The sequence below is a fragment of a genome, unplaced genomic scaffold, assembly GCF_019419815.1.
Source record: "Pyrus x bretschneideri cultivar Hongxiangsu unplaced genomic scaffold, Pyrus_bretschneideri_v1 Contig71, whole genome shotgun sequence".
NCBI lineage: Eukaryota > Viridiplantae > Streptophyta > Magnoliopsida > Rosales > Rosaceae > Pyrus > Pyrus x bretschneideri.
In genome coordinates, this window is record NW_025999811.1 from 1699969 (window position 1) to 1725518 (window position 25550).

The 25550-nt window shown below is 36.7% G+C and overlaps 5 protein-coding genes across 7 annotated transcripts; 3 read left to right on the forward strand and 2 right to left on the reverse strand.

Annotated features, from left to right (window-relative positions):
* The first annotated feature begins 3704 nt into the window (after positions 1–3704).
* On the forward strand, positions 3705–6097 carry LOC125472706 (zinc finger protein 4-like). Of its 2 annotated transcripts, none has more exons than XM_048574464.1 (2): positions 3705–4686; positions 5087–6097. In XM_048574464.1, the coding sequence occupies exon 2, from the start codon at positions 5198–5200 to the stop codon at positions 5963–5965; it is 768 nt and encodes a 255-aa protein (XP_048430421.1). In that variant the 5' UTR covers positions 3705–4686; positions 5087–5197; the 3' UTR covers positions 5966–6097. The 2 variants fall into 2 exon arrangements, with proteins under 2 accessions (XP_048430421.1, XP_048430422.1); XM_048574465.1 differs by having other exon boundaries at positions 3705–3891.
* A 1179-nt stretch (positions 6098–7276) lies between these two features.
* Positions 7277–9439, reverse strand: LOC125472705 (pentatricopeptide repeat-containing protein At3g14330). Its single transcript, XM_048574463.1, has one exon. It carries the CDS (start codon positions 9392–9394, stop codon positions 7493–7495), a length of 1902 nt encoding a protein of 633 aa, XP_048430420.1. The 5' UTR covers positions 9395–9439; the 3' UTR covers positions 7277–7492.
* A 1127-nt stretch (positions 9440–10566) lies between these two features.
* LOC125472669 (uncharacterized oxidoreductase At4g09670-like) lies at positions 10567–12657 on the reverse strand. Its single transcript, XM_048574342.1, has 2 exons — positions 12119–12657; positions 10567–11315 (listed from the first exon to the last, which is right to left on the reverse strand). The coding sequence occupies exons 1-2, from the start codon at positions 12584–12586 to the stop codon at positions 10695–10697; spliced, it is 1089 nt and encodes a 362-aa protein (XP_048430299.1). The 5' UTR covers positions 12587–12657; the 3' UTR covers positions 10567–10694.
* A 1358-nt stretch (positions 12658–14015) lies between these two features.
* On the forward strand, positions 14016–15272 carry LOC125472695. Its single transcript, XM_048574414.1, has one exon. It carries the CDS (start codon positions 14016–14018, stop codon positions 15270–15272), a length of 1257 nt encoding a protein of 418 aa, XP_048430371.1.
* LOC125472672 (importin-5-like) lies at positions 14531–21111 on the forward strand. Of its 2 annotated transcripts, XM_048574349.1 has the most exons (20): positions 14531–15218; positions 15826–15967; positions 16321–16521; positions 16627–16731; positions 16864–16929; positions 17039–17203; positions 17449–17523; positions 17621–17736; positions 17840–17918; positions 17998–18067; positions 18149–18252; positions 18358–18414; positions 18570–18713; positions 18995–19077; positions 19156–19222; positions 19304–19370; positions 19458–19594; positions 20263–20354; positions 20503–20569; positions 20696–21111. In XM_048574349.1, exons 2-20 carry the CDS (start codon positions 15938–15940, stop codon positions 20756–20758), a joined length of 1788 nt encoding a protein of 595 aa, XP_048430306.1. In that variant the 5' UTR covers positions 14531–15218; positions 15826–15937; the 3' UTR covers positions 20759–21111. The 2 variants fall into 2 exon arrangements, 1 of the variants encoding a protein (XP_048430306.1); XR_007254592.1 differs by lacking the exons at positions 14531–15218; positions 20503–20569; positions 20696–21111 and having other exon boundaries at positions 15707–15967; positions 19460–19594.
* Positions 21112–25550: the final 4439 nt, after the last annotated feature.

Consider the following 25550-nt stretch of genomic DNA (forward strand, 5'->3'; position numbering starts at 1 on the left):
CAAGACAATCAGGCCTACCTCTTCACCAAATCACTACCGAAGGTGACGTTTCAGAAGTTTATACAAGGAATTGGTATGCATAAACTTTATGAGTTGTAACATTGCTAGTTCTCTTTGGAATTAGTGTAAAACTCAAGGGGGAGTATCCTGGAGTATACTTGCTTGATCGTAATATACTTTTTTCCCTACGATTAGGAGCATTTTTCCTACTGAGTTTTTGCTACCTAGCTAGGTTTTGACGAGGTACCCACCTTGGGTTGATCATATCCCTGATGATGTCTCGTAGACGTTTCCTTTGATTTTGCATTTCTCACGCATTTTTGCTTAGGCTATAGATTTTGTCCCAACTTGGGTTTTTACCATAGCCATAGGGTTTTTTGTGAGACTTACTTCCTTATGCAAGTTCATACCTTATTTGAGAGTGGTGTGTTCCCAAAATCAGTGTCGACGAGTCGACTTCCTCAACCTCTACATGATGCCGAATCTATTTGAGTATTTACACATTCAAGGGGAGTGTTGTAAACTTCTAGTTTAAGTGTGATCGTGTAAATCCTAGATTAGATTTGATTATAGTTATTCTTTCATATTAGGACTTATATTCCTTGGAGGAGAATGATTTCTTCTCTTTCTTATCACTGTAAATAAAGGCACTGCATAAGCGGAATAACACATTCCTCTACATAACCCTACAAACACATCTCCCTCTATTTTCTCTCTGTGCCGCCGGCCCCCTCTCTCTATCAGTTAAATATAGGCCACAACATGGTAACTATTTTAGTTCTAAGTTTTGTATATATTTGTTTTCAAATTTCATTAGAAAATTGAGTCCAAATTTGAAAACTTAAAAAGTAACTTTAATTTTTCATTTTCGGTTTTTTTTTATCCCCTTTTTTTGGGAAATTCACTAGTTCATTGTTTATGCTCAAGGTCTCGTGAGCATGCAATATGTCAAAAACCCATCGTTGGATTCCTCCACTTTTCATGGCTTCCCAATACAAGGTGGTTCTATCCACACATATAGGGGCGGATTTACTAATGGATCAGGGTGGTCTCGGGATCACCCGAAAGCTCAAATAAATGGATGTGAGAACCTCCTAGGACCATCTAAGCCTAGGTAGTTGTAGAGAAGAGCAGCAGCCATGGCTGCTACACTATGCAAAAATGAAGGAGGAAGAAGAAAGGTTTTTTTTTTTTTTTTTAAATGACTTGGCCAAAATGACGTCGTTTTGAGCTAAGTCATCAAAAAAATTTAAAGCCCACATGATAGCACTCACCATCTTTTATTAAAAAGTCAAACAATTTGAAATTTAATAAAGGGAGCTTTAATGAAAAACTTCCAGTATTGTTCATTTTAATAAAAAAAAAACCATATTTTTACATTAAAAAGTCAATCTTGGTACTATTCATTTTACTCTTTATTTTGTCGTTATCGTTAAAACTTAAAGTTTTCAAACCCTTTTCATTAGTTTTCCTTTTAATAAAAGCCTGTGGCTTTTCATTAGTCTGCTTTCAATCAAATTCAACTTTATAAAATATAATATACCTAATTGTCTGCCACTCTTATTCCTCACGCAACCTGAGCCAACGAATGCCATCAACAGCAATTTCAGAATTTCTGTAAGTTTTCTAGTTTAGTGTTAGTTCATACTTATTTTTAGTGTTAGTTCATGCATATTTATTATTAATTTGTTAGGATTTTTGGTTTTAGTTTTTTATTTTAGTTTTTAAGAACACCAATTAAAAAGAAAAGGCTGAACAATCACACACTAATGAGTTTTAAACTAAGTTCAGCCTTATTCATTGTTAATTTCTTAGGATTTTTTCATATCTATTTTAGTGTTAGTTCATACATATTTATTGTTCATTCGTTAGGATTTTTTGATATTACTTGAATTGTGTTACAGTGTATTTTTTTTCTTTTTTGTCGAAGATTATGTTACAGTGTTAGTTCAGACATATTTTTTGTCAAAGTTGTAGTTTGCCATTTATTTTTCAATGTTATTTTCGTTGTTTTATTCTAAAACTTTTATATTAGAACCACCATATGTTAAAATCCTGGATCCGTCACTGCACACGTATATTTTATCTTTCACACTTTTTAATTTTTGGCTATCGAAGCAATTAAATTGAAGAATATCAACAAAATTAACAAACGATGTATAGAAAATAAAACAAGCTGTGTGAATAGCACATCCTAATACAATACTTCTATGAAAAGACAGATTATTAATTAATCTCGAAAGAAAAACGAATCCTCTTTAAACATGTGCTTAGAGGCTGGAGCCCTAGGCTTGTAGTACCTCCTACCTAGCTAGTTATAGGTATGTCGCTGTGCTAGTTGAGCACTAGAGGATACGATAACTTAGAGTTAGTTCTGTACTTTTTTTGTTCTTTTGCATTATCCATGCACAGTCCCACGTTGTCACACATGTTTTTCTCTCTTTCTTTTGAGAATTATTGTTGTTATTTCGTCAAATAATTGGAACTTCAACTCTCCATTTAGCTCTGGTTCTACCCTTATTTCATTGATACTGCTAGGGTTACATATGGAGTTTAGTTCTTTTACGGTTTATTGCTCTTTTATGTTCTGATGTATTGCATGCACCAAAACAATCAATAGTTGAATATAGAGTCATAAATAAAGATTCAAAAATTGAGAATTCCAGCGTATAAAAGTAACTAATAATGGATCAGCATCATTGCTCTAGTGCATGTAGCTTTTTACTATTCCTGTAATTTGACTGAGATTTTATATCAATCAATATTAGAGTGCTCTATTCGTGAATTAAGAATATTTAAAGAAATTATTTGATGCAAAAAAGATTAATTAATATGTGGTAATGGGAGTGGCAGTACCTAAATTGAATTCTCTTGAAATTTTAGTGGGTGGACTTGTCGGAAATTTTATATATTACAAATATTGGCATATTTAGCTTTGTGTGATCACTACATGCAGGCATATCCTAGCAAAGAAAGAGTAGCTTTTGTTTTTGTTTTCCAATGAGAGAGATGCGCGAATCGAGCCCAAAATTTCACGTGAAACAATATATATACTTCAAACTATTTGAGCCACGAGTCATAAAAAAAAAGAAGGTAGGTTAATGTTAGGCTGGACGTGCACAGCGAATATGATGAATGAAAGGAGGCTGGACCCATGCATGATGGAGTTATCTCAATTCAAACACTTGAAAAGTGGGATTGAAAGAGAATCTCAATGCGGCACTGGCTTTGTTTGTAATTGGCTTGGCTCTTGCTTCTCTCTCTCTCAATGTAATTGTTGCACTATCAAGGTTTGAGAGTTAGTTGTCCATGTAAGCACTAAGCAGTGGCCCAAAAATCAACAATTTAGGATAGAAGGGTTGAGAGATAAGAAAAAATTACATGAAACTGGATTTACTGTTATGTGATGTTTCGATCTAATAATATATTATAATATGTAACTTTTTCATTACATAACATTGTATTATCAGATCAGAACATCACAATAGTAAACTTGTTCTATAAATTATTCTCCCGATAAAGACTGAAGATAAATAGTAGTAGTAACAGTAGTAATATGTCATAATATTCTTCCCCGTTCTTTCTATAATTTTTCCCAACTACACTTTATCCGGTCCCTTTTCCTCTTAGTACTCTCTCTGACCTCCCACCAGTGTCCCCCACAACCCCACCACCACCACCACGGTCCTCTTCCTACCTTTTGCTTTAGCATAATTTATCCTCAAAATCTCTCTACTTTTCCTTTTTCTTCAACTTCCTTTTGTTTGTTATTTAAGTAGCGAACTATTTTGAGATGATCAACTGCATTTATATAATAAGAAACACTCAACTGGTTGATGTCTGCTAATTTCAAGCATTTGCAATACCATGGACTCCAGGAGCTAGTCAATTGTACTTGATCTTCAACCAGATAAATGCTATACTTTTCTTCGCTCATCTTTCTTTTTCTGCATGTTCTTGTTTATATACATGTACGCGACAGATTGTATACAAAAATCACCAGTTGATCTAGTCTTTTATGGTGTACCAATGCTGATCTGTAGTCGTGCCTGGTTTTGGAGTTGTGATTGTTGAAGAATATGTAATTCCACATCGGAGAATTGACAAAATTCTCACAGTTGAGAATATCATCCACATCATATTAGTACTAACCTGTTGTTCTGTCTCTCTAAAATCTTGATAGTAATAATATACTAGGCTACTTTGAAATTTTATGTGACTAGTGGTCTTTTGATAAATTTTCCTGCATCTCCTCCTTAATTTCCTAGGTTCTGGAATAGCGTCTGAATTTCGACTAGTCTAAAGAACACGTTTTTTCTATTTTATTTCATATTTCTATACAAGATTAAAATTGTCCAGAAAATATGCAAGGATTAAATAGAGATTGTGTACTTCGTGAAACTCCTAGGTCTTTTCTGGCACATAATTTTCCATGTAAATGTGAAAACTGTTTTCCTTGTGAGAATCTGTTGGACCCTGTGACATTTCAAGATGCTGGCCTCCTTTTGTTTTTCGGAATAAAACACTTGAATGCCAGCCTATTCAATCCCTTGTTCGTAATTCTGTGTCTTCCGATGCAGCTAATCTCTGGCCATGCCTGCTTCACAAGATGAGAATCGTTCTCTATAACTATCGACAAAATCTTGCTTACAGTTCGAGGATCAGTAGATAATCAACAGGTTTAGGGTGAGATGAATCTTACTTCCGTAGGAAACTTTTGTTTTGTGAGAGAACCCTGGTCTAAATATTTTTATGATAACTCATAACAACGACGCTTAAACACTGTTAAAGGATTAAGTTTCGAAGCGCTTGTAACATTATATGACTGATTTTGTTAAGAAATCAATTATGCTTCCCCTCTATGCTCCGGAGATTCATTGCTCACCTTTCAAATTATGTTTCAGTAAAATTCAAACTCATAAGTTAAACTGCAATCGATCAAAACATAACAAATAGTTGCGATAGATCAATAAATTTACACTGCAGACAGCAGTATTCAACAATTCATGATCTTTCATTTCATTCAGGTAAAGGAGAGTGCACATTACCTCTAACATTTGAGCTTTCTTTGTTTCCAAAAATGCAGGATGTATAAGATCGGATAGAGATCAGATAGTCCTTACTAGACCGGCTTAATCCGGTTATTTCAAGTCTGATATGTAAACTATCCCCCCCTCAACTAAAAGGACAGTCAATCATGAACACATATATTGACCTTGAAGTGGAAGCCTCGTCGGCAATTGACTCTGATGTTAGCAGCCAAATTGCTTCTAACACCTCCAACGACAGCGCGGCTAACTCTTTCCATTTTTCAAATCCCAGTGCAGCTCAGCAAGTATTGGAGCCTGCAGTTTCCCTTGACTTAACTCTTAGCTTCAACAATGAGGACTTGGGAGGAAGTGATTCGATAGGACACTCATTGTTGAGCACAAGTGAGAGCAGCAATGAGCCTGCATTTCAGAACACGAATTCTGCGACTCCAAGACTTTTTTCTTGTAATTACTGTCAAAGCAAATTCTTGAGCTCACAGGCACTTGGTGGACACCAAAATGCACACAAGAAAGAGAGGACACTGGCAAAGTGCGCATTGCGAATGAGTATTTTCTCTGAGAATCACGCAAGCCTGGCATCTTTGCCTCTGCACGGACCTTCATTTAGGTCACTAGGTATCAGAGCACACTCATCAGTGCATCAAGAATTTGCACCACCAATGAGGCCTCCTGAGACCAGAAGCGGTGCAGGATTTGAACACGGGTATATGGGGGTACCAATTTTCTTGGTGAATGATGGGGCGCAGCTGTTATGGCCTGGTAGTTTCCGCCAGGCTAGCGCTGCCGAGACAAGTAACAGTACTCACCCAAGTTTTGTACTGACTCATGAAAGTTCAAATTTGAATTTTGTAGACGTGACTCCGCCGGTGGACGCCGTAGACCACTCTGCACCAGATCTCACACTGAAACTTTGAAAGGTTTATGTTTGTTGCTCTTAGTTTGTACATTGAGAAACACATGAGCCATATGACTGCAAGTTTTCTTTTCTTCTTATTGTTGCCTTTACCTTTTCAAATTGTATAAGAGCTGCATGAGTATGAGGATTATTTCAGCGCTCCTTAGCTTGGATTTGATATAAATTGTTTTAGTTTGCTGTGGTACTAGTCTAACGCTCAAGCTCTAACCAATAAGTTAATACAACGCTAACCACTCGTTTCAACGCTCTACACAATCTAATCTTCTAATTTGAACTATTCTTTTTCTAAATCCTTAATGAAAGATCATATGCGAACATTTAAATTCCTATATAACAAGTGTAACTAATTTTCATTGTAAGAGAATTTTACTTGTGAAGATATTTACTTTTAAATGTTATCACCACTTGAGCTATAAATCTTTCAAAAATAGTTTAGGTTATGCGCTATGGTAATAATTATTCAAGGCTGAGTTTATGGAGCATGGGTTAGCACTACAATTAATCTAGTGGTATTGTTCTCTATTTATAAGTGAGAGATTTCAAGTTTGATTTCTTTCAGAATTAAGGCAGTTTCATTAAATTGGTCTTTTCCCCTTATACATAGAGATTAATAAGAATAAGAATAATAAATAATAAATAAATAAATAACAAAATAATGAAGTAAAACATATTCACCCAAAAAAACAAAGAGGAAGTAAAATATAGGAATCATGAAAAATAACTGTCCAAGTGACCCCTTAAATAAATAGTAATTGCCTTTAGTGAATAATAAATGTCCAAGTGCTTTTCCACCCTTAAACTAAATAGCCTGGATTATTGGTATAAAATATTTTTTTAATAAAATAATTTACTTTTAATTTCGGATATGGTTTCAATTCCGTTTGGTAGAAAATCATATAGACGTTGTGTTGAAGCAATCGGCAGCAGTTTAGGAGCAATCCAGGAAAATCGAAGTTTCTCAGTCAGAGCTGCAAGGGCAAGTAGAAAAGAAGAGAAATTTGAACAAAGGAATGGCAATGCTGCAAGAGTCGTACAGCCATTTGGGGAAAGAAATTGATAACTTGAGAGATGAAGCTGTTGAAACTGACAAAGAGATCGTTAAAGTTGGAGGACGAAATGTCATCTAGGATGGAAAATCTGCAAACCAAACCGGATGATATCGGGATTTTGGCTGGGATCTCTTTGGATAAGCAACATCAGCTTCTAGATGGACAGATGACCACTCTCAAGGATTGAGACCAACTTACCTGAAGATGTAGACGGTTCTGAAGACCCTGATTACTTCTTTAAAATTGAATAAGAAACAAGATGCTAGAACATAACATAATTTTATTATATAATCGGTCCTTATAAGAGGAAGAATCAAACTTCACAAAAAAATGTAAACAAGAATCGTGAAAAAAAAAAAAAAGACAGTGGCAGAACGTCGAAAGAAGCAAGAAAGAATTGTGTTATTTAACTTATTACCAGTAGTCCTTGCAAGAGCATGCTCCTCCTGTGAAATGGTGGAAGCGATTTGTGTCTCTCAAAACAATCTCTCTCCTGTAACCATTGAAACTATTTTCACCCAGGAGTGGCAATCCGCACAAATGCGCAAGTTCTTTGTAATCCTAACTGGCATTCCGTCAGCAGTGTGGACAAGTGCGAACATAAGTGCGATTCTTTCACTATGTCCACAAACCCACATTGCTTTGGTTTCTTCATTTACATCATGTAGGACAACACTGGTGTCAGTGCTGTATCCAACCTCTTCCATAGCATCCATCAGTTCACTCCAAACCTTTTTAAACTTGGTTGAATTACGAAATTCAAAACCGCCACCTGCTACAAACGTGTGAATTTTGTTCTTTATTTGTATCCAACTGCATCCAGCCTCCTTTTTTATTCCCCTATCCTTCATTAGTTCCCTAACCCTATTCACATCTTCCCACATCCCTGCATTTGCATAAATGTTTGAGAGCATCACATAGTTCCCAGGATTGTGTCGTTCAAGCTCAAACAACTCCATTGCAGCATGCTCTGCAAGAGAAACATTGCCATGGAGCCGGCATGAGTTGAGTAACGATCCCCATATGCTACCAGTCGGCTTCATAGGCATGTTTTCCACTACATCTAACGCCTCCTTAATTCTACCGGCTCTACCCAAGAGATCCACCAAGCAAGCATAATGCTCAAATGTTGGTGACACGCCATAACCCTCCTTCATTTTACTAAATAAACTCTGTCCTTCATCAGTAAGCCCTGCATGGCTACAGCCAGACAACAAAGCTATAAATGTCACCCCGTCTGGTCGGATTCCAGACTCTACCATCTGAGCAAACAATTTCATTCCCTCTTCCATAAACCCATTGCTGGCATACCCTGCCAGCACAGTATTCCACGATGTCAAGTCTTTACTTTGCATTCCGTCAAACACCCTCTTACAGTAATCAATTGCTCCAGATTTCGCATACATGTCGACAAGTGAGTTTAGTACAGGTACATCTGGTCTCTTGGTGGACTTTACAATCTGGGCATGTATCTCTTTCCCGAAATGAAGTGCAGTCATTCTAGCACAAACTGGTAAAATCGTCGTGAGGGTGACCCAACTGAATCCCATCCCTTGTCCTTGCATCCTTCTAAAACAATCCAATGACTGAAACACTTGGTCTCGTTGAGCAAAACTCGCAATCAAAGAGTTCCAAGACACAACATTTCTCTCAGGCATTGTATCGAACACCTTGAAGACATCCACAGAACACCCGTTCTCCGCATACAGCAGCAGCAGAGCATTGCTCACCACTTGATCAGGCTTTTCACTGGATTTCACAATCTGGGCATGGACCGCCCTACCAACCCTCAACTCAGACAGCTCCGCACACGCCTTCAAGGCCATCGAAAAAGCGAAATTACCCGGCAGGACTAACCGGCTCAGCATGTCACAGTACACAATCAAAGCTTCCACCAAGAACCCGTTTCGCAAGTACCCGATAGCCATCGCCACCCACACCGACTCCGGCATCTGACCATCTTCAACCCCATCATAAAAAACAGAGCGAGCATCGTCGACTCTGCCGCAAACGGAGTAGAGCGTAATGAGCTTGCTTTTCAAGGTGGGGTTTCGGAGAAGGATGCCGTTTTCACCTCTGTCGTCGGAGAGGAGAAGCTGGAGATAAAGCCTTTGGCCGTGCTCTAAGGATCTTCTGGAGATGCAGGTGTGGAGGAGGAGGGAGTAGGCCTCGATGTCCGACTGGGTGGCTGTTAATTTGGAGGGTGAGGATTCGATCAGGCGAAGGGCCTCGTCTAATTTGCCGGATTTGGCGAGCCATTTGAGGGTTGTAGTTAGAGGTTTGCTGGGTTTCTGAGGACCGTTGGGGATTGAAGAAGGTACAGTTATGTTGGTTGAAGCCGCGGGTTTGGTCGTTGAGAGAGAAATGGCGGCAATCATCTTTTGTCCCACTTTATTCGGATTTTAATTTTCTCGATATTATATACATGGCCGAGTCAGCAGACTTTGAAAAACAAAAGCCAAACGCAACAACTAGTATTTGAGATACAATTGCAGCTCCCTAATAAATAAAAAAATGTGGAAGATTTCAAGGGTTCAATACTTCGAGTTAGTTAGTTTGCTTAACCCTGATCATTGGCATGGTGAAATTTTCCATAGCCTTTCCGGTCCCGGAAGGGGTGGATAACCGTGGAATTCCTCATAGCTCATCCGAGCCTGAAAGGGGTGGATAACCGTGGAATTCCTCATAGCTCATCCGAGCCTGAAAGGGATGGATAACCGTGGCTTACCACCAATTGTCGCCCTTTTTAAACAAGAACTAGTATTAGAGATACCACAACGTCATGCCCTCAAAATGATTAATGTCTCGTTTGGAAGTGATTTTAAAATGACTGAAAATGTTTTTTTTATACCAATTCTTAGTGCAAATCTAAGTGAATCCTAAAAAAGCAGTTTAAGTATTTCATGCAAGAATCACATATCTAGTGCTTGTTTCAAAATCAATTTCACCAAAAGCTCTTTTAGTCATTTTAAAAGTACTTCCAAAACGAGCCTTTAATTTTGTCTTTGGAGCATAATAACTAATAAGAAGTATGATCAGAGATGAAATTTTATGAATTCTCCCTAAATTTTAATTGTGAAGTCATTTAGGGAGCGCATGGAAGATTAAGGTTTGAGATTGAATGTTTGAGATTTTAAGTTACTAGATTAATTATTTTGAAGTTATGAGATTATAGCCTGGTGATCTTTTCTGAAATTGATAGGTTTATAAATTTTCTCTTATAATTATCCACCTAACTCAAAAAATTTCATTTGAAAATGTGCATGTTAAATCGGACCGCAACATTGGTAAACCGATTAAATCAATTTTAAGCCTTTTATGGTTTATTTGTGGTTTGGAATTCAGTCAAATCGCAATGTGCAGTTTGGGTCATGTCTTGCACCCATAATCGAATCAATCCAAACCGCACCCAACCCTAATTCACGACTAGTCTCGGAGCAGTAGAAATTTAATGACCATTCATTATAATCAATCAACTTTATCCATGATGTCTTTCCTGCTTCTGAAAAGGATGGTTTGCCATCAGTTGTCCATCCTTTAAAAAGAAAAAAAAAAAAAATCAACTTTATCCATATTTCACCACTTGCTTTAAATATTTATAAAACTACAACTGTCCTAACTTATGTAAGTGTTCTTACCAAACTAATCCCGTACGCCTTAAAAAAGCCAAGAAAATTATTACAACTTAACAGGTTTACAACCAAGATCAATGGATTTCTTCACCGCATCCAACACTAATTGCGTTTTTCTGCTAATCTCGGGCCATTTACTGTCCGGACGCTTTCCAAATTTCCGAATGTCCTCAGCATTCCTTGCAAACTCTTGAACCATCAAGGCCTCTTGCGGCAGCTCAGAAATGACGGTAACTTCTCCTGGTTTTGCATCCCACCCGCTATGGAGTTCCACAAATGTTGCGCCGGATGTAAAGTCAAATGAAGCTGAATTCTCTTGGTACGGAATAATGTAGTCGTTGCAATGCATCGAACCATTAGAACCGGTCATAGCCAAGTCCATGGACGAGTGGGAGAGGAAAGAGAAGTGAATTGTGGCGACGGTTTTGTCTGCGGGTTCCCAATGAATTGATGCAGAGCAAGACAAGATGACCCCTGCAGAGTTTTTGAGGACATCAGGTAGAGCATTCACCACAGTTGGTAATTTGTAGTCCTTTGCCCACAAGATGGCCCCAATGCAGTACCAGCCTATGTCCCCAAGTGCACCGAGAGCATCCAAGTTCGGATTCACTCTGATGTTGCTCTCCAAGAAATCCTGGGTTCCTGGCATTGTTGATGTGCTACGGATCTTAAAAGCATAATAACATGTTAAACAAGAACAAAGAATACCAATTATAATTCACATGAGAATTCTCAGTTCATTACAATACATTAATTATTGATAACAAACATATAAAGTACTCAGCAAAGTTTTATGATATGCTTTAACACCCTGGGGATAATACACACTTCCTTTATGGAGAGTTTTCCAATTTATTAATAACAAGCATATCCGAGATCAAGTAGGAGTGCCCGCAATTGGAGATAAGATGAGATAAAATTAGTTAAGGTGGTTTGGATATGTGAACGAAGACCTAGAGATGCTCCGATTAGAAAATGCGATTGTGAAATACAGGCTCATGCCAAAAGAGGTAGAGGAAGACTTGGAAAAAGATGGATGGAGGAACTGGCCTTGTACATATTTGCACATTCACCTAATGACCATTTAAGTTTCTTTGGGAAATCTGAACCACTTGAAGGGGTTTGAGAGGTTTCGAGGGGCTTCGAGCACTGCTAGAATCTCAAGACGTATCAAGCAGTGTTCGATAGGACCTTCGATGACCATATTCTAAATCTTTTAAAAGGAGGCTAAACATGTCAGCGGAGGCCCTATCGATCATATAGTTCTTCATTGCCACAAAATACTTGGCCTATCGATGACATATAGAATTTTCCAAAATTAACACAGAAATCACATAACCCAGAACATAAATTATACCACAAAATATGACACTGAAAAATTATACCACAAAATATGACACTGAAACTGAATATATATATATATATATATATATTATATAGAGAGAGAAAGAGAGAATTATACATACTTACAATGTCAATCTGACCAAAAAGCTTGGGATCAGAGACCAAGTCCTTCAACTTGGCAGTCCTGGGATGATGCAGCCACATGCTCCCATCCATGAACTGTACACCGTTGGATTCGCACGCTTCCAGTATCCGATCAAGCTCACCCACATCCAGAGCCGTTGGTTTTTCCAAAAGCAAATGCTTCTTCTTTCGAGCAGCCAACACAGACCAGTGCAGGTGAAGACTTGTGGGCAGGGGCATGTACACTGCATCTACACATGGATCGTCGAGCAGTTGATCGTAGCTCCCGTATATCTTGACGGCTCCGGAGAGTCCACTGTCGGCTGCGAATTTCTTTGCTTTGTCAATCGAACGGCTGGCGATAGCGTAGAGGGTGGCGTTGGGTGCGAGCTTTATGGCTCGCGCTACTTTTCTGGCTATGTCGGCGCATCCAGTGATGCCAAAACGTATCGCTGCTGGATTTTCTGCCATTTTTTTTTTCGATTTTTGACCTCTGAGAGTTGAGAGACTAGTGATATGAGGGTGGTGGTTGTTGCCTTTGTTTTAGTAGTGCCACTATTGTTGGTCGAAATTACTTTATAACCTTTACAATTTCATTTTCTTTTTATTTGATGTTCAAGAAAGTTCAGCGTCAATCCGAACACAACAAGATTATTAATCGAGTTAATTTTTCTAAATCGAATCTCATATGATTAAAACGCAATAATAACACGATAAACTTATTTGATTTTCGTATGATAAACTATTTGATTTTCGTAAGGACAAATTACCCATAAGAAATTGTCAGCTTATCTCATTTAGTAAGCGAGTTCAGTTTTCGTGGCATGTCCAAAAATGCAACTTCAATAATTTCTTAGCTTTTTTTTTTTTTTTTTTTTTTTTCTTTTTTTCCTTCCCTTTGTAATGATAGTGGCAAATTGTTCAAAATAGCACTCACGAGCCACTTAATTAGGAAAGTAACTTGCACGGAATGGATTCATTGTCATTGTGACGTTCAGGTCTAATAATATTTTACCATGTGAAGTAAAGATTACACATACTAATATATTATTGGATTGAAATACCACATAACAATGTGCCCATTCTATGTAAGTGTTTTTCATTACCCAAGACAATGATAGGGAGACTAAATGTGTAGACAAAATTTTGTAAACTAAATGACATGAAAGTTGATAGGTAAGAGTAATGTTAGGGAGACTAAATTTGAAGACAAAATTTGTAACCTAAATGATGTATCACCAATAAGAATGAGTACGTATATAAACGTTTAAGTAATAAACCAATCATCAACTTCCATGTCCTTCAGTTTTCTAAATTTTGTCTACAAATTTAGTCTCATTAGCATTACTTTTATATTATTATTTAAGCGTTGATAAATGTGCTTATTTCTATTAGTGACACATCATTTAGTTTGCATATTTTTTCTATAAATTTAGTCTCCTTAACATTTCCCCATTAACAAATTTACTAAAAATTTGTATTTGAGCTCGATAAAACTCAAAATTCGAAAGAATGACGTTCAATTCAACTGATTAGCATTGATAAATCTTTTTTTTTAAGTCCCACCACAATCAGAGAGATTTTCTGGTCTATAGGGAATACGACTTGATAAACAAGTGACTGGATAGTTAAAAAAATAATTTTAACTTTTATTATGATATTTTATGTATCGAGTTGTATTTTCGATGAAAAATAAATTTCCCACCACAGTCAAAAGAGTCTTCCAAGCATTTACAAGCTGACGTGGCTATAACTACCATAACAGAAACAAAATCTCTCTCTCATAAATAAATCCTCCCCTCCAAAACCTCAAGACTTCAAAACACAAAACATTCTTTCATTCCCTCTCTCTGTTTCTGCGACGGAGATCAACTATCCTGTCAATAATCCCAGTATCCTGATGAACCAGCTGGACCAAGACGCCGAAGAGCTTCTTGAATCTCCATTCCCCCTACCCATGGAGTCTCTACTCGCAACCATCATCCTCCTCCCCATAAACAGCCCCCTTGCCCAACAAAAACGAGAGCTCCTTCAACACTGCTCTTTCCAATTCACCGATGCCCTCTCCCTTAAGCTCTCCCAGGTCTCCAGCTCCTCCCACTACCCCCGAATCCGCCGCAAATCACTGAAACTCCTCCACAATCTACTCACCGACCCCGCCGTTCCCCAAATCTCCCTCATGATCCTCAACTGCCTCAAATCCCCGCTCTTGTCCAGTTTGCGACCCAAGACCGGACAACCCATGTCTCAAATTCTGCCCGAAATCGTCGCCGTTGTCGCTTCTCGAATCTTCAGCGGCTCCGACCAGCTGTGGGAAGAGCTCCTCGACTATGTTTACGTCTCCATTACCAGCTCCAACGTCACTCAAGAAGTCCAAGAAATGGGATTCATGGTACTCTGCAATCTTCCAGATAATCTTTTGAATCGGTTGATGCCGGGATTCGATTTTCTTTGGGCGAAAATCTTGCACCGTTTGCAATATTCCTCTGATTTGGATTCCTGGGCGGCGGCGATCCAGGCGGCGTCCAGATTTCTCAAGATTTTGCCGTATTTCTTGGGGGCCGACCGCCTTGGAATGGCCATGTCTACAGTGGTCAATTCGACACACAATTTGGCCACGACAGTTGACCCGAGAAGCGCAACGGTGGCTCAGAGGTTCCTCGAGTTTATAACCCAAATGGTGACTAAAACGCACCCGAGACTCTTGCTCAACCGATTAAACTACGTGTTGGAATCAATGCTGATGATCGCGGAGTCTGCGGTGGCCACGGTGATCAGAGAGGGCGCAATCAGAGTACTTAAAAAGATCGACGAATCGAACAGAAGGATTATGAGTCGTCAACTCGAAAGATTGGATCGTGTGAATTTGGATGGGTTTTTCTTCAGCCTGATGAGGGTGCTTGTGGGGGCTGCAAATGTCGAGAAAAACAAGAGCTCTGTTCTTGCGAAGTATTTTATAGACCGGCTTTCGACTATGCACGGAGGGAAGATTTTTGCGCGTCTTCTTCGGAATCAGATCCAAGTTTTTGCGGCGGCTCAGGAATGGCAGAAACGCCATGCAGGGCTTGTTACTATTTGTGCCACGGCTGATGCGTGTGAAGAGGTATATTTTGATTGGAGTATTTTACCATTTTTTATTATTTTTACAATTTTGTGAATTCGAAAAAGGAGATAATAAGTGTAGTAATATTCGTGATTTATTTTCTTCATTTGGTCTAGTGACATTTAATCTTAGATTTTTTAGAATATGTTCTAAATTCAGTTTTCATTGACGGAAGTTTATTGTAGTAAAATTTTCATTTATGGGAGTTTGTTGTAGACCATTTTCGTTGACGGGAGTTTGTTGTAGTTCAAATCTCATTAGCAGGGAGGAGTTTGTTAGAGGTCTGTAGTAAAAGGGCAATAATGGACACTGAAAAAGATTATTGGGCCTTGTCGCAAAGAATTTAGGGTTAGTTTATATAGTAGTGCTGTAACTATTTACACATTTATTTTTAACTTTCCCGTACTTTTAATTGATTGTTGTACTTTTTTTTTTTTTTTTTTTTTAAATCATTCGATGGTTCGGAAATTAGTTAAAAAAAGTATATGGATAGTCATATCAGTAAAAAAAAAAATTGCTGATTTTGTAAAAGCGTAGAATTGCCATTAAAAACTTAATTGGAAACTTGGAGTTCATCTTCTACATGCACCCAACAATTTGAGCACAGAACCCAGTGACGAACTTGTTGGAATAAAACACGAGGAATTTGGAAATTTTAGTCACCAGATCCACTCAACAACACCAATGGCGGTTCTGGGTCCAAATCCAATCGTACACCAATGGCGGTTCTGGTTCATCGAAAGTGGCAAGTAAGTTTTGATAATTAGTGTTACGAATGTTAGTTAGTGGCTTGCTGGGTTGCTTGGATTAGGAATTCCGGATTTTGGGTTCACAAATTTTGAATATTACTTGTTGTTTATTCTTCATGAGTGGAAATTTCAGAAATTTTGGATATTGCTATTTCTATATAAGAAAGTATAAAGATTTCCTTTTGTGTGTGTGTGTCTATGTATATATATACACACACACGCACACACATTTAACAAGTTCAAGAAGCTTGGATTTTAGAGAGAAGTGATTTAGCTACTAATTTGGCATATTTGGATTTTGGATTTATTTATTTTTCAGTTGATTCTGGTAAATGGTGATTGTGTTGTCACAGGTTATGGGAAACCATGTTGAGGAATTGGCAACAATAGTTCTGGATGGCCTAGAAGATCCTCACGATCGAGTTCGTTGTGCTGCCACCGATGCCATTAAGGCACTCAGTGTGAACTTAGCACCTACATTACATGAGCATTATCATCGCAGGATTCTACGTCTGCTAACTGGAATGCTTAAAGAAAAGAACGACACCATATGGGTAATAATATTTTCATTTTACCAATTTGTTGACACCTCTAGCTCTTTCGATTGATTTTATTCCCACATGTGTATGATTTACCATTGAAGCAATTCGTTTCTTCAGGGGAAAGCCATTCAAGCAATTCGTTTCTTCAGCAATGGCTGCACACCCGATAATTTAGAACCTTACTTGCCTCAGTTAGTGGAGGCACTGCTTGCACATCTTAAGGTATGAACTCAAATTTCATCAAATTGAATGAACTCCTTGTTCTTTATCCAGCAGAATCTGTTCAGAATGCTTATATCTAGTTTTCTTTGTCAGTTTTAACTTTCTGAGCTCTACTGATTTGTGCATATTCAGAACGGGAATACAGCTGTACAATGGGGGGTTTTGGCAGCTCTGGGAGGAGTTGCAACTTCGTCGGAGGTATTCATTGATATCTGTTTTAGCACAGCTGGCCGTTGTATTTTCTGATTTATTTTTTTTATTCTCGTTTAAAAACATTGGTCTAACCATGTTATATTTGTGCCAGCAGAACCGCTTTGATATTTACTATCGCCACACTATGGATGCCATTAAACTTATCTTGTTCGGTGTGGCTAATGCATCTACGAAATTGCTCCATGCCCATTGTCTGGAGTGCATTAGTTGTATTGCAAGTGTTGTTGGAAAGGATAACTTTGCAAACGATGCTAACGAGGTAATGGTTCCTTAGAATTTTCTTCTGTGACAGCAACTACTATGTATAGTTGACAATTATATTGCAGACGATTCTAGACACGTAATAACTAATCTGTATTCGTTTTGGAAAGAAAATTGTTCTATACAACCAACAGGTTGTTGCTCAACTATTATGTACTAACACTTGAAGGAAGTAGAATTTCTTTTACTGATAGACCTTTTGAATTGATAAAGTTTTTAATTTTTCAATGTATTCCGTGCAAGGTTATGGGAGTTCTTATCTCGCTGCTAGAATTTCTGCTGGAGACAGACCACATGGTAAAAGTTTCCATCTTCCAGGTAATTTTAATCTTATTTTATCCTGGAAATTATGCCAATCAAATATATGAGTTCCCCCTTTGGTATATACTTACGTTTTATCTTATTTTTGTTGCAGGTGTTGGCGAAACTCTGTAGGATCCTAGGGGAAGACTTTTTAATCTATGTCAACGATCTGATGCCTAGCTTGATTCAGTCTGCTCAGAATAAAATCAATAAAGAAGACAACCGAAGGTATAGAAATCACTTCTCAACTTATCTGCAGCAAGGAGAAGTGTTTATTGTTACCGAGATAAGACATCAAACTATACTAATATCTTAAAGTTCATGTCACAAGGGAGAAAGCTTTGGCCTGTAAATTGCTATTCTGCTTCACTAGCCAGTTTAAGGGAAAGTTCTTGCCTTGGATCAAACAGGTTGGTTGTAATTAATTGATGTGGATTTTTGTTAAACAAATATCTCAGCGGTGTTTGAGTGGGATTTGAAATCGTTCAGGTTACTCCGGTTTTGCGTCCACTTCTTCACTCAGATCTACATTTTGAAACTCGAATGCAAGCTATTTCAGGTACTAGTTTGAATTGCAGTTTGGGTTTCCTCTTTGGTTCAATGAGCTTTTCTCGTGACGGTTGTTACCTTGTCTATCTAGCCATGCCGGTCCTGTTGCGTTTAACTATATCTCAAGAAGTTATTTTGGAAGAGATCCAGGAGGAGCTTATCTACTTTATAACAGCATTAGTAAGAAACTTGAAGGTGAGTCTTCCAGTTGGAAATAATAATGTTGGGCAATATCATTTTCGGTTCATTATATTCTTTGTAGTTGATGTAATTAAATTTCAATCCACTATTACATCTCAGGAAAATGATGCAGAAATTTCTGCGAGAGTGTTAAATTCTCTAAAAGAGTGCATAAAGGTTTGTCATATTTTTACTTACAAAGATCTTTTCTCTTCCTCTTTATGCTGTGCCACCAGATTGCAGCTTACCATATATCATATATAGGCAATACTGAGGCTTTGGACTGATAGTCAGTGATGCAATTTTACAAGCATCGGATTTTCCTGTCACAGGTCTCTGGCCGCATTTTGACTAATATACATGTCAAGTTTGTTGTGGATGAGATACAGAAAATCCTGAACGAAAACTCTTCAGAAAACGAAATACAAGAAGCAGAAGGTTTTGAAATTGGACCGCAGGAAGAAACCCGTAATCGTGTATGTTTCAAAAGTTTCTTTTCTCTATTTATCTTTTGTTTTATTTTTTTCTTTCGAGTATTTCGTATGCTTTGTAAAAATTTAAACCGTCATTGTGTTACATACTCTACCTTTTTGTTATCTACACGAAAAACTAGTTAAGGAAGCAAACAGACAGGTAGAAAATTCACTTTTAAATTATGTTTCATAATGTTGAAATGGGTTTTCCATTATTGCCTGAAGCTTCTGGTTTCTCTTGTTATAAGGTTTCACGTTGCTTTCTAATGTTATACTAAATGCAGGGTGATGATCATAAAGTTAATGCAAAAATTGTTGTGTTTCTGTTCAACTATTTTGTGCAACAAAGCCAAGAACCTGCTTCTAAGTGAGTGCATTTTCCTCGATTATCCTGTGTCTTCTGTAGGGGTTTTTTTAATATACATATTTCATATTTGGTGGACAGATATTGTTCTACATTCCTTCCATTCCTCCTGAGAGCTTGCAAGGATCATGATCCATGTGTTAGACAGGTGATATTCGTCCTTGTCCTCACCATGGATATGGTACTCTCTAATGCTTCGATGAACTTATGTTTTGCTTTCTCATTGCAGCAAGCTGTACGCGGAATTGGTACTTGTGCAGAGTTTGGCGTTGATGAATTCAAACCTTTTGCTGAAGGTAGCTTCTTCTCATTCTCTTATTTTGCCAAGGGTTATAAATTATAGTCACTTTTGGTTAATGTGGGATCCCATGGACTTCCTTTAGAGGCTGCCAAAAGTCTGGATTCTGTGATTAGACATCCAGGCACGTCAAGCTCAAACAATCCAACGGCACATGTGATTGTCGTGTCATCCCTTGGGAGAATATGTGGGTCTTATTTCAAGAGTATTAATGCTCCTCAGGTAACTGTCTCCTCCATCTTTTCCCACAAATATGCTTTCCTTTTCACTCTTCGGACATAGTTTCAATTTCTCCTTTCCTTCTCTAGGACGCTACATAAATTACACGATGTTGTATGTTATCTCTTAAAATATTGCAAAGGCACATATTCTTTGGTTACATCATATATCAATGTATACGGGTACACATTATAGGGCACATTACTATATTGTGAAGAACAAGTTCAAAAATAAAGGACACCATTATACTTTTCTCAAAAGGAATATAGATCGTCGGGTATTCCATACGAAGAAACTTTAGCAGTAATGGTTGATGCGTCAAAATACTTGCTGCTATGGATACCAGAATGTAGGCTGTCCTTATCATCAGATTTTATTGTATCGTTTAGTTTGGCTGCTGATCTCGAGCAGCTATTATCAATCAAGTTTCGATGTTGCAACTGCAAAATGAAATTTGGGTCAAAAAATTTATTTCTTTGCGAAATATGAAAATATATTTAGCCGCATCATGAAAAGCTTATAGTAGCATCTCGACTAGTTGGACTATTTTAAGGGATAACAGTACAATGCTTTAGGATATCTGCATAGATTGTTGTTCTTCAAGCTGGTTGCTCCCACTATGAATTTATGGATTGATTCTCAAAATGTTGTTATTTGATTCTACTTGTCAGGTTGTTGGCAAATGGTTGGACTTCTTACCACTGAAAAATGACACCACTGAAGCCAAACTCGTACATGCACGACTTTCTGCAATGATTGAAGAGTAAGCAATTTTCGTTCTACACGTTGAACATGTAGATTGCTCCTAGTTCAACCATATCACTTCTTCTTTCAAGTTTCAAGTACACGTGATCATTGCTTCGTCCTTAACATGAAATTGAATTTAGTTTGCAAATTGTATTGAATTTCAGGTTTCACGACATTCTTTTGGGCGTTAACGGTCAATATAAGTCTAGGATTTTGGAGATCTTTGCTCAGGTAAACTCTTAGCGAGTCTTATGTCCTCTTTTCGGCTTATGAAAAGTCTATACAGAATGCCGTCACTGCTTCCTGTGATAAGATGCACAATTCGGGCTTTTCGTGATATATAAATATAATTTGTAGGTTGTAGCTGACGGTGATAATCTTGCAACAAGGATACTGTTAACAGGATGGTTGTTCAATTAGTCCAGTGTAGCAGGCCATGAACGCCTCTGCTGTACGTTCAGGTTCTACTTGGCATTACATCCACCCCGGCATTTTTCCTTTTCTTTCCAGGCTGTTCTACTTAACAGGATGGTTGGGATACTGAGATTTCTCTTGTAAAGTTGTGTGTTGTGAACTTGTAATATGTACAAGTCCCATTCTTTTGTACAGCGTCTTTTCTTCGGCATCAATCCCGTAATCTGGTTATTCAGTTTTCTGTACAGATGTCCTATAGAGTTTCGTTTGTTATGTTCTTGAGCTCTCGCTGAATGTAAAAAGAGGTGAGGTTAATGATATTGCACATTTTTAAAAAATACTCCCGTTTTCAGTATACATTTTACTGATTCGTTAAATCGCACATTTTTAAAACTTCTATATCATAGGCCACTCAGTACTATGGTCTAATTTTATTCTTCTTCATTTGGAAGTGAGAGATTTTAGATTTGAATCTCGTGGATAACAAATTCGATACTAAATTAGGCTGCCTATTATATGGCTAAGCTGAACTTTCCCTCATTTTAGTGTAAAAATATCATGTACTAAAAAATAAAAAAAAAAATACTCCCGTACCATACACGTACTTTTCACTAATAAACGTTATTTTACTCATTTTTTAATAATACATATTAACTACAAGTATCCTTTTCTATGTTTTTTTTACCCCACTTAATGGACTTGGTACACAAAAATCAAGCCCCGCCCAGAAATGGGCCAAGTCCAATATTAAGATATATAGTGTGGAAGCTAAACTTGTGGTCAGGGAAGGGCTGAAATGCCTTTATGAGTTTTCCCAGCCTTCGGAAAGAGTGAATGATCGTGGCTTGCTATCAGTTGTCTCTTTTTTTTTAAACAAAAAAATATTAAGATATATACAAACTCTGTTTCATCTCTTGTCACCGAATATAGGGTACTTTTGTTATGAAAAAAAGAGTTCAGTTTTAATGCTACATGTGTTTTGGCTCTTAAATTTGATTTTCACAACTATTTTTATTTTCAATTTATACATTTATTTTCTGTATAACTCAGTACTAAGTACAAATAAAGAAGCAGATGGAAAGCATTGAGGCCTATGCACCTTGGTGCGGGTTCGATTCCCTACGACTCGAGAGATTTTTCAATGTGATTGGTCCACAAGATGGTACACCACGTGTCATTATATAAATGATGGGATATGTGTGCTAAAAAGTTAATAACTTAAAAAATAAAATTTCTCACCACTCCTATTAAAACACGCAGTGTACTACTTATGTTCCTGTCACAACTAAAATTTTTTCCTACAACTCCCCTTCTCCCTCCTAATAAATTTCTAACCTACCAACGCTATTGCTTTACTCAAAAAAAAAAAAAAAGTACAAATAAAGAAAAACTATGAAAAATATATTAGGCCCTTCCTTAAAAAGGAAAACAAATGAAAAGGGCTTGAAAACTTTGAGTTTTAACGATAAGGACAAAATAAAGGGTAAAGTGAATAGTACCACGTGTCATTATACAAATGGTGGGATATGTGTGCTAAAAAGTTAATAACTTAAAAAATAAAATTTCTCACCACTCCTATTAAAACACGTGGTGTACTACTTGTGTTCTCGTCACAACTAAAATTTTTTCCTACAACTCCCCTTCTCCCTCCTAATAAATTTCTAACCTACTAACGCTATTGCTCTACTCAAAAAAAAAAAAAAAAAAAAAAAAAAAAGTACAAATAAAGAAAAACTATGAAAAATATATTAGGCCCTTCCTTAAAAAGAAAAACAAATAAAAAGAGCTTAAAAACTTTGAGTTTTAACGATAAGGACAAATTAAAGGGTAAAGTGAATAGTACCAGGTTTGATTTTTTAGTGTAAAAATATGATTTTTCGTTAAAATAAACAGTACCGCGGACTTTTCATCAAAACTTCCTTATTAATAAGTAGTAGCATATGCCCGATTTTTCTTCGGTACAGTATTTTCTTAATTTAAAATAAATATGATAAATGAAGGGCAATGGCAGGTAACAGGTCACAACATTTTCTTATTGACCTTATAAATATGAGGTGTCACATTTGGATTGGAAGGAAAAAAAAAAGAATTTTATTGAGGTGGTCACGACTCACGTGGGATTCCGACTCTTCTTCCAGTTTCTAACTTGTTCTGCTATTCCATCAGCTCCACAACACGAAGCAGGGAGTTGGAGTTCCAAATGTCAAACAGGAACCCAAGAGGCTATTAAAGCCCGTGATCGGTTTCACGATCGGCGATGCAGATGTGACTGTTCAAAAATCTGCCCTTTTGCTCCGTCATATTCGAAAACATTCGACTTTCGAATCCCATCTGCTGATTTCCTGAGATTTCATTGTTTGAGCAATATATAATACTCTACAACAGGTCAATACGTCACTCAACCGCAGCCGCATGATCAAATCAGACGATGATAAAACGTTTTGTTTTCATGCAGGGACAGAGTTAGAAACTTTCTTTATTAGAGGCTGACCATAACTCCTACTTGAATTTTTTTTTTTTTTTTTTTTGTACGATAGTAAATATATTATATAATTTCATGCCTTCTTTTCTTCTCAAATTTCATTAAGCCACAATTTGAAGGTATTTTTTTTTTTCGCAATGAGCACTTATTTATTATACCTATTTTTTTGAAAATAACAACGGATCAATTAAAGTACTTAAATATGATAAATCTAAATAATATACATCTTTTACGTTATAATTTTTTTAAAAGAGCATGAATAATATGGTAAATATATTCTATGCTTCTTTTGTAAGCATTCCTCAATTTCCTCTACACACAAATTTGGGGGAGGCATCTGCCCCCAATGGACCGTAACTGCTTCCGTCCTTGTATTCATGCGGAGTTGTATCCAAGAAATATTGATAAATGCTGCTGTGACAGTAGGGTCAAGTAGTTTGTTTATGGACAAATGTCTCTCTCTTAACAAGGTATGATGTGAAAGCTCAGTCACACATCCCACATTAATGCCCCTAATCCTATTCCCGTCTACTCCTTCCCACACAAAATTTACAGCCCTCATTTTCACACCCACCTACTTACTAGGTCCAAGTCCAACCAAGCCAGCTAAAACACAAAAGAACTTGAAAAATCTTTACAACCAATTTAAAACGATAGATGTTTCCATCAAAATATGAATCCATACAATACGTATCATAATATAAGACCGTCTTTTCAAATTTTACACATAAAATTTAAATTTAAAAGCTTATGTGGCATTTTAAATTTTTTTTTAATTTTGTTTTATGTCTGATATGTCAAATTTAAACTATTATTTATTACATTATTTACTTTCCCTAATTGTATAAGTATTTTTTTAAACAAAACGTAAGATAAAAATTATGCAAAGCCATTTATTAATTACTAAAAATATATTCGAAGCTGCTGTTAAGTTTGACAACAACCTTTTTTAATGCCATTTTATGTTATGGCATATAAGAATTGGTATTTCGATTAAAAAACACTAATACTACCTTTATTTTTATTGTTATTGTTGATGTAAACTATTTGACTACTCCTTTAAAAATGTCCTAAATGGAAAGAGAATATATTTTATAGTATCTCTTTATGTTTGCTATGACATATGATGTAACGACTTGCGTTACGAATGGAGTAAAAAATCTCATAAAAAACAAGGTAAAAAGAAAAGTCTTCAGTATAGTTACTATTCCCACTAGTACTTGAGAGAAAGATCTGACACACATGCATATATCCATGCATGAAAACATGCCTTATTATATGGTCATGATCGTTTCATGATACAGAGACTTTCTTTCTTTTCACTTTTTTGTCTTTTTTGTGTCAGGAAAAAAAAAAGAAAAAAAGAGAGAAAGTAAAAGTTGAAAGAGCTAGCTCTGAAAATTAATTTTATTATTATTTTTGAAAATATTTACTTTTGATTTATGTCAAAGGATGATCAATCATAAAGCAATCGATTACAAAATCATGTCATGACCTCTCACTTTCATATTGGACCATCTTTTCTGCTCTGCCCAAAAAGTCCTCCTCTGCTCCTTCTGCCGCTTCGCATTTATTACCTCTTTTTCGAAGAATGGGCCTTCGTTGCTACCAGGCAATTGGCAATGACAATGGCAAATGGCAATAGCATTCCCTCCCCTCTCTCTGCCTTATTTATTCATTCATTCATCAGTCAACTTCGTAAACACAGAATGTTGAAAGAAACATTTCTTACCAATTTAATTACAGAATTGTTAAGTTTATTATTGAGATTTAAATTCTAAGTTTCTGAATTACTTCACCAAAAAGAAGAAGAAAGTTTTAACGAAACACTTCCGGTATTATTTACTTTTAACGTAAAAGATATTTTTATACTAAAAAGTCAATCATGTTACTATTCACTTACAACACATTTTTGTCATTTTGATTAAAATTTAAAGTTTTCAAACATTTTTTATTAGTTTTCCTAAAAGGAAGGAGATAAATGCTAATAGAATCTATCACCTAACAGTTTAATAACAATTTTCGTGTTAACATTATTATGTTAAAAATATGAGATGCGAGAAAGTCCATAAAAGTCTCACTCTTGAGATAACTCCCTTGGCATTTCCCAAGAAAAGGAATCCTAATTTTTATGCAACTTGGGTTGTCTATGCTTATACAACCCATAACTTTATTAGAGGAATGCTCAACAAACTATAATTTTGCATGTAGGTTTTTTACTGAAAATGATAAATACACACCTTTTGTTCTACTTCTCTCACACATTCATATTTATTATGTGTGTTGTCTTCGTTTGATTTACTCAATTAGATGACC

What these genes read in the sequence shown, in the direction of transcription:
- LOC125472706 (XM_048574464.1), top strand. Translation starts at nt 5,198, where the DNA reads ATGAACACATATATTGACCTTGAAGTGGAAGCCTCGTCGGCAATTGAC.
- LOC125472705 (XM_048574463.1), bottom strand. Translation starts at nt 9,394, where the DNA reads ATGATTGCCGCCATTTCTCTCTCAACGACCAAACCCGCGGCTTCAACC.
- LOC125472669 (XM_048574342.1), bottom strand. Translation starts at nt 12,586, where the DNA reads ATGGCAGAAAATCCAGCAGCGATACGTTTTGGCATCACTGGATGCGCC. An exon ending in TTTTTGGTCAGATTGACATT is followed by an intron (nt 11,316 to 12,118) that starts GTAAGTATGTAT and finishes TATGCTTTTAAG; the next exon opens with ATCCGTAGCACATCAACAAT.
- LOC125472695 (XM_048574414.1), top strand. Translation starts at nt 14,016, where the DNA reads ATGAACCAGCTGGACCAAGACGCCGAAGAGCTTCTTGAATCTCCATTC.
- LOC125472672 (XM_048574349.1), top strand. Translation starts at nt 15,938, where the DNA reads ATGGCGGTTCTGGTTCATCGAAAGTGGCAA. An exon ending in CACTGCTTGCACATCTTAAG is followed by an intron (nt 16,732 to 16,863) that starts GTATGAACTCAA and finishes GTGCATATTCAG; the next exon opens with AACGGGAATACAGCTGTACA. An exon ending in ATTCAAACCTTTTGCTGAAG is followed by an intron (nt 19,371 to 19,457) that starts GTAGCTTCTTCT and finishes GACTTCCTTTAG; the next exon opens with AGGCTGCCAAAAGTCTGGAT.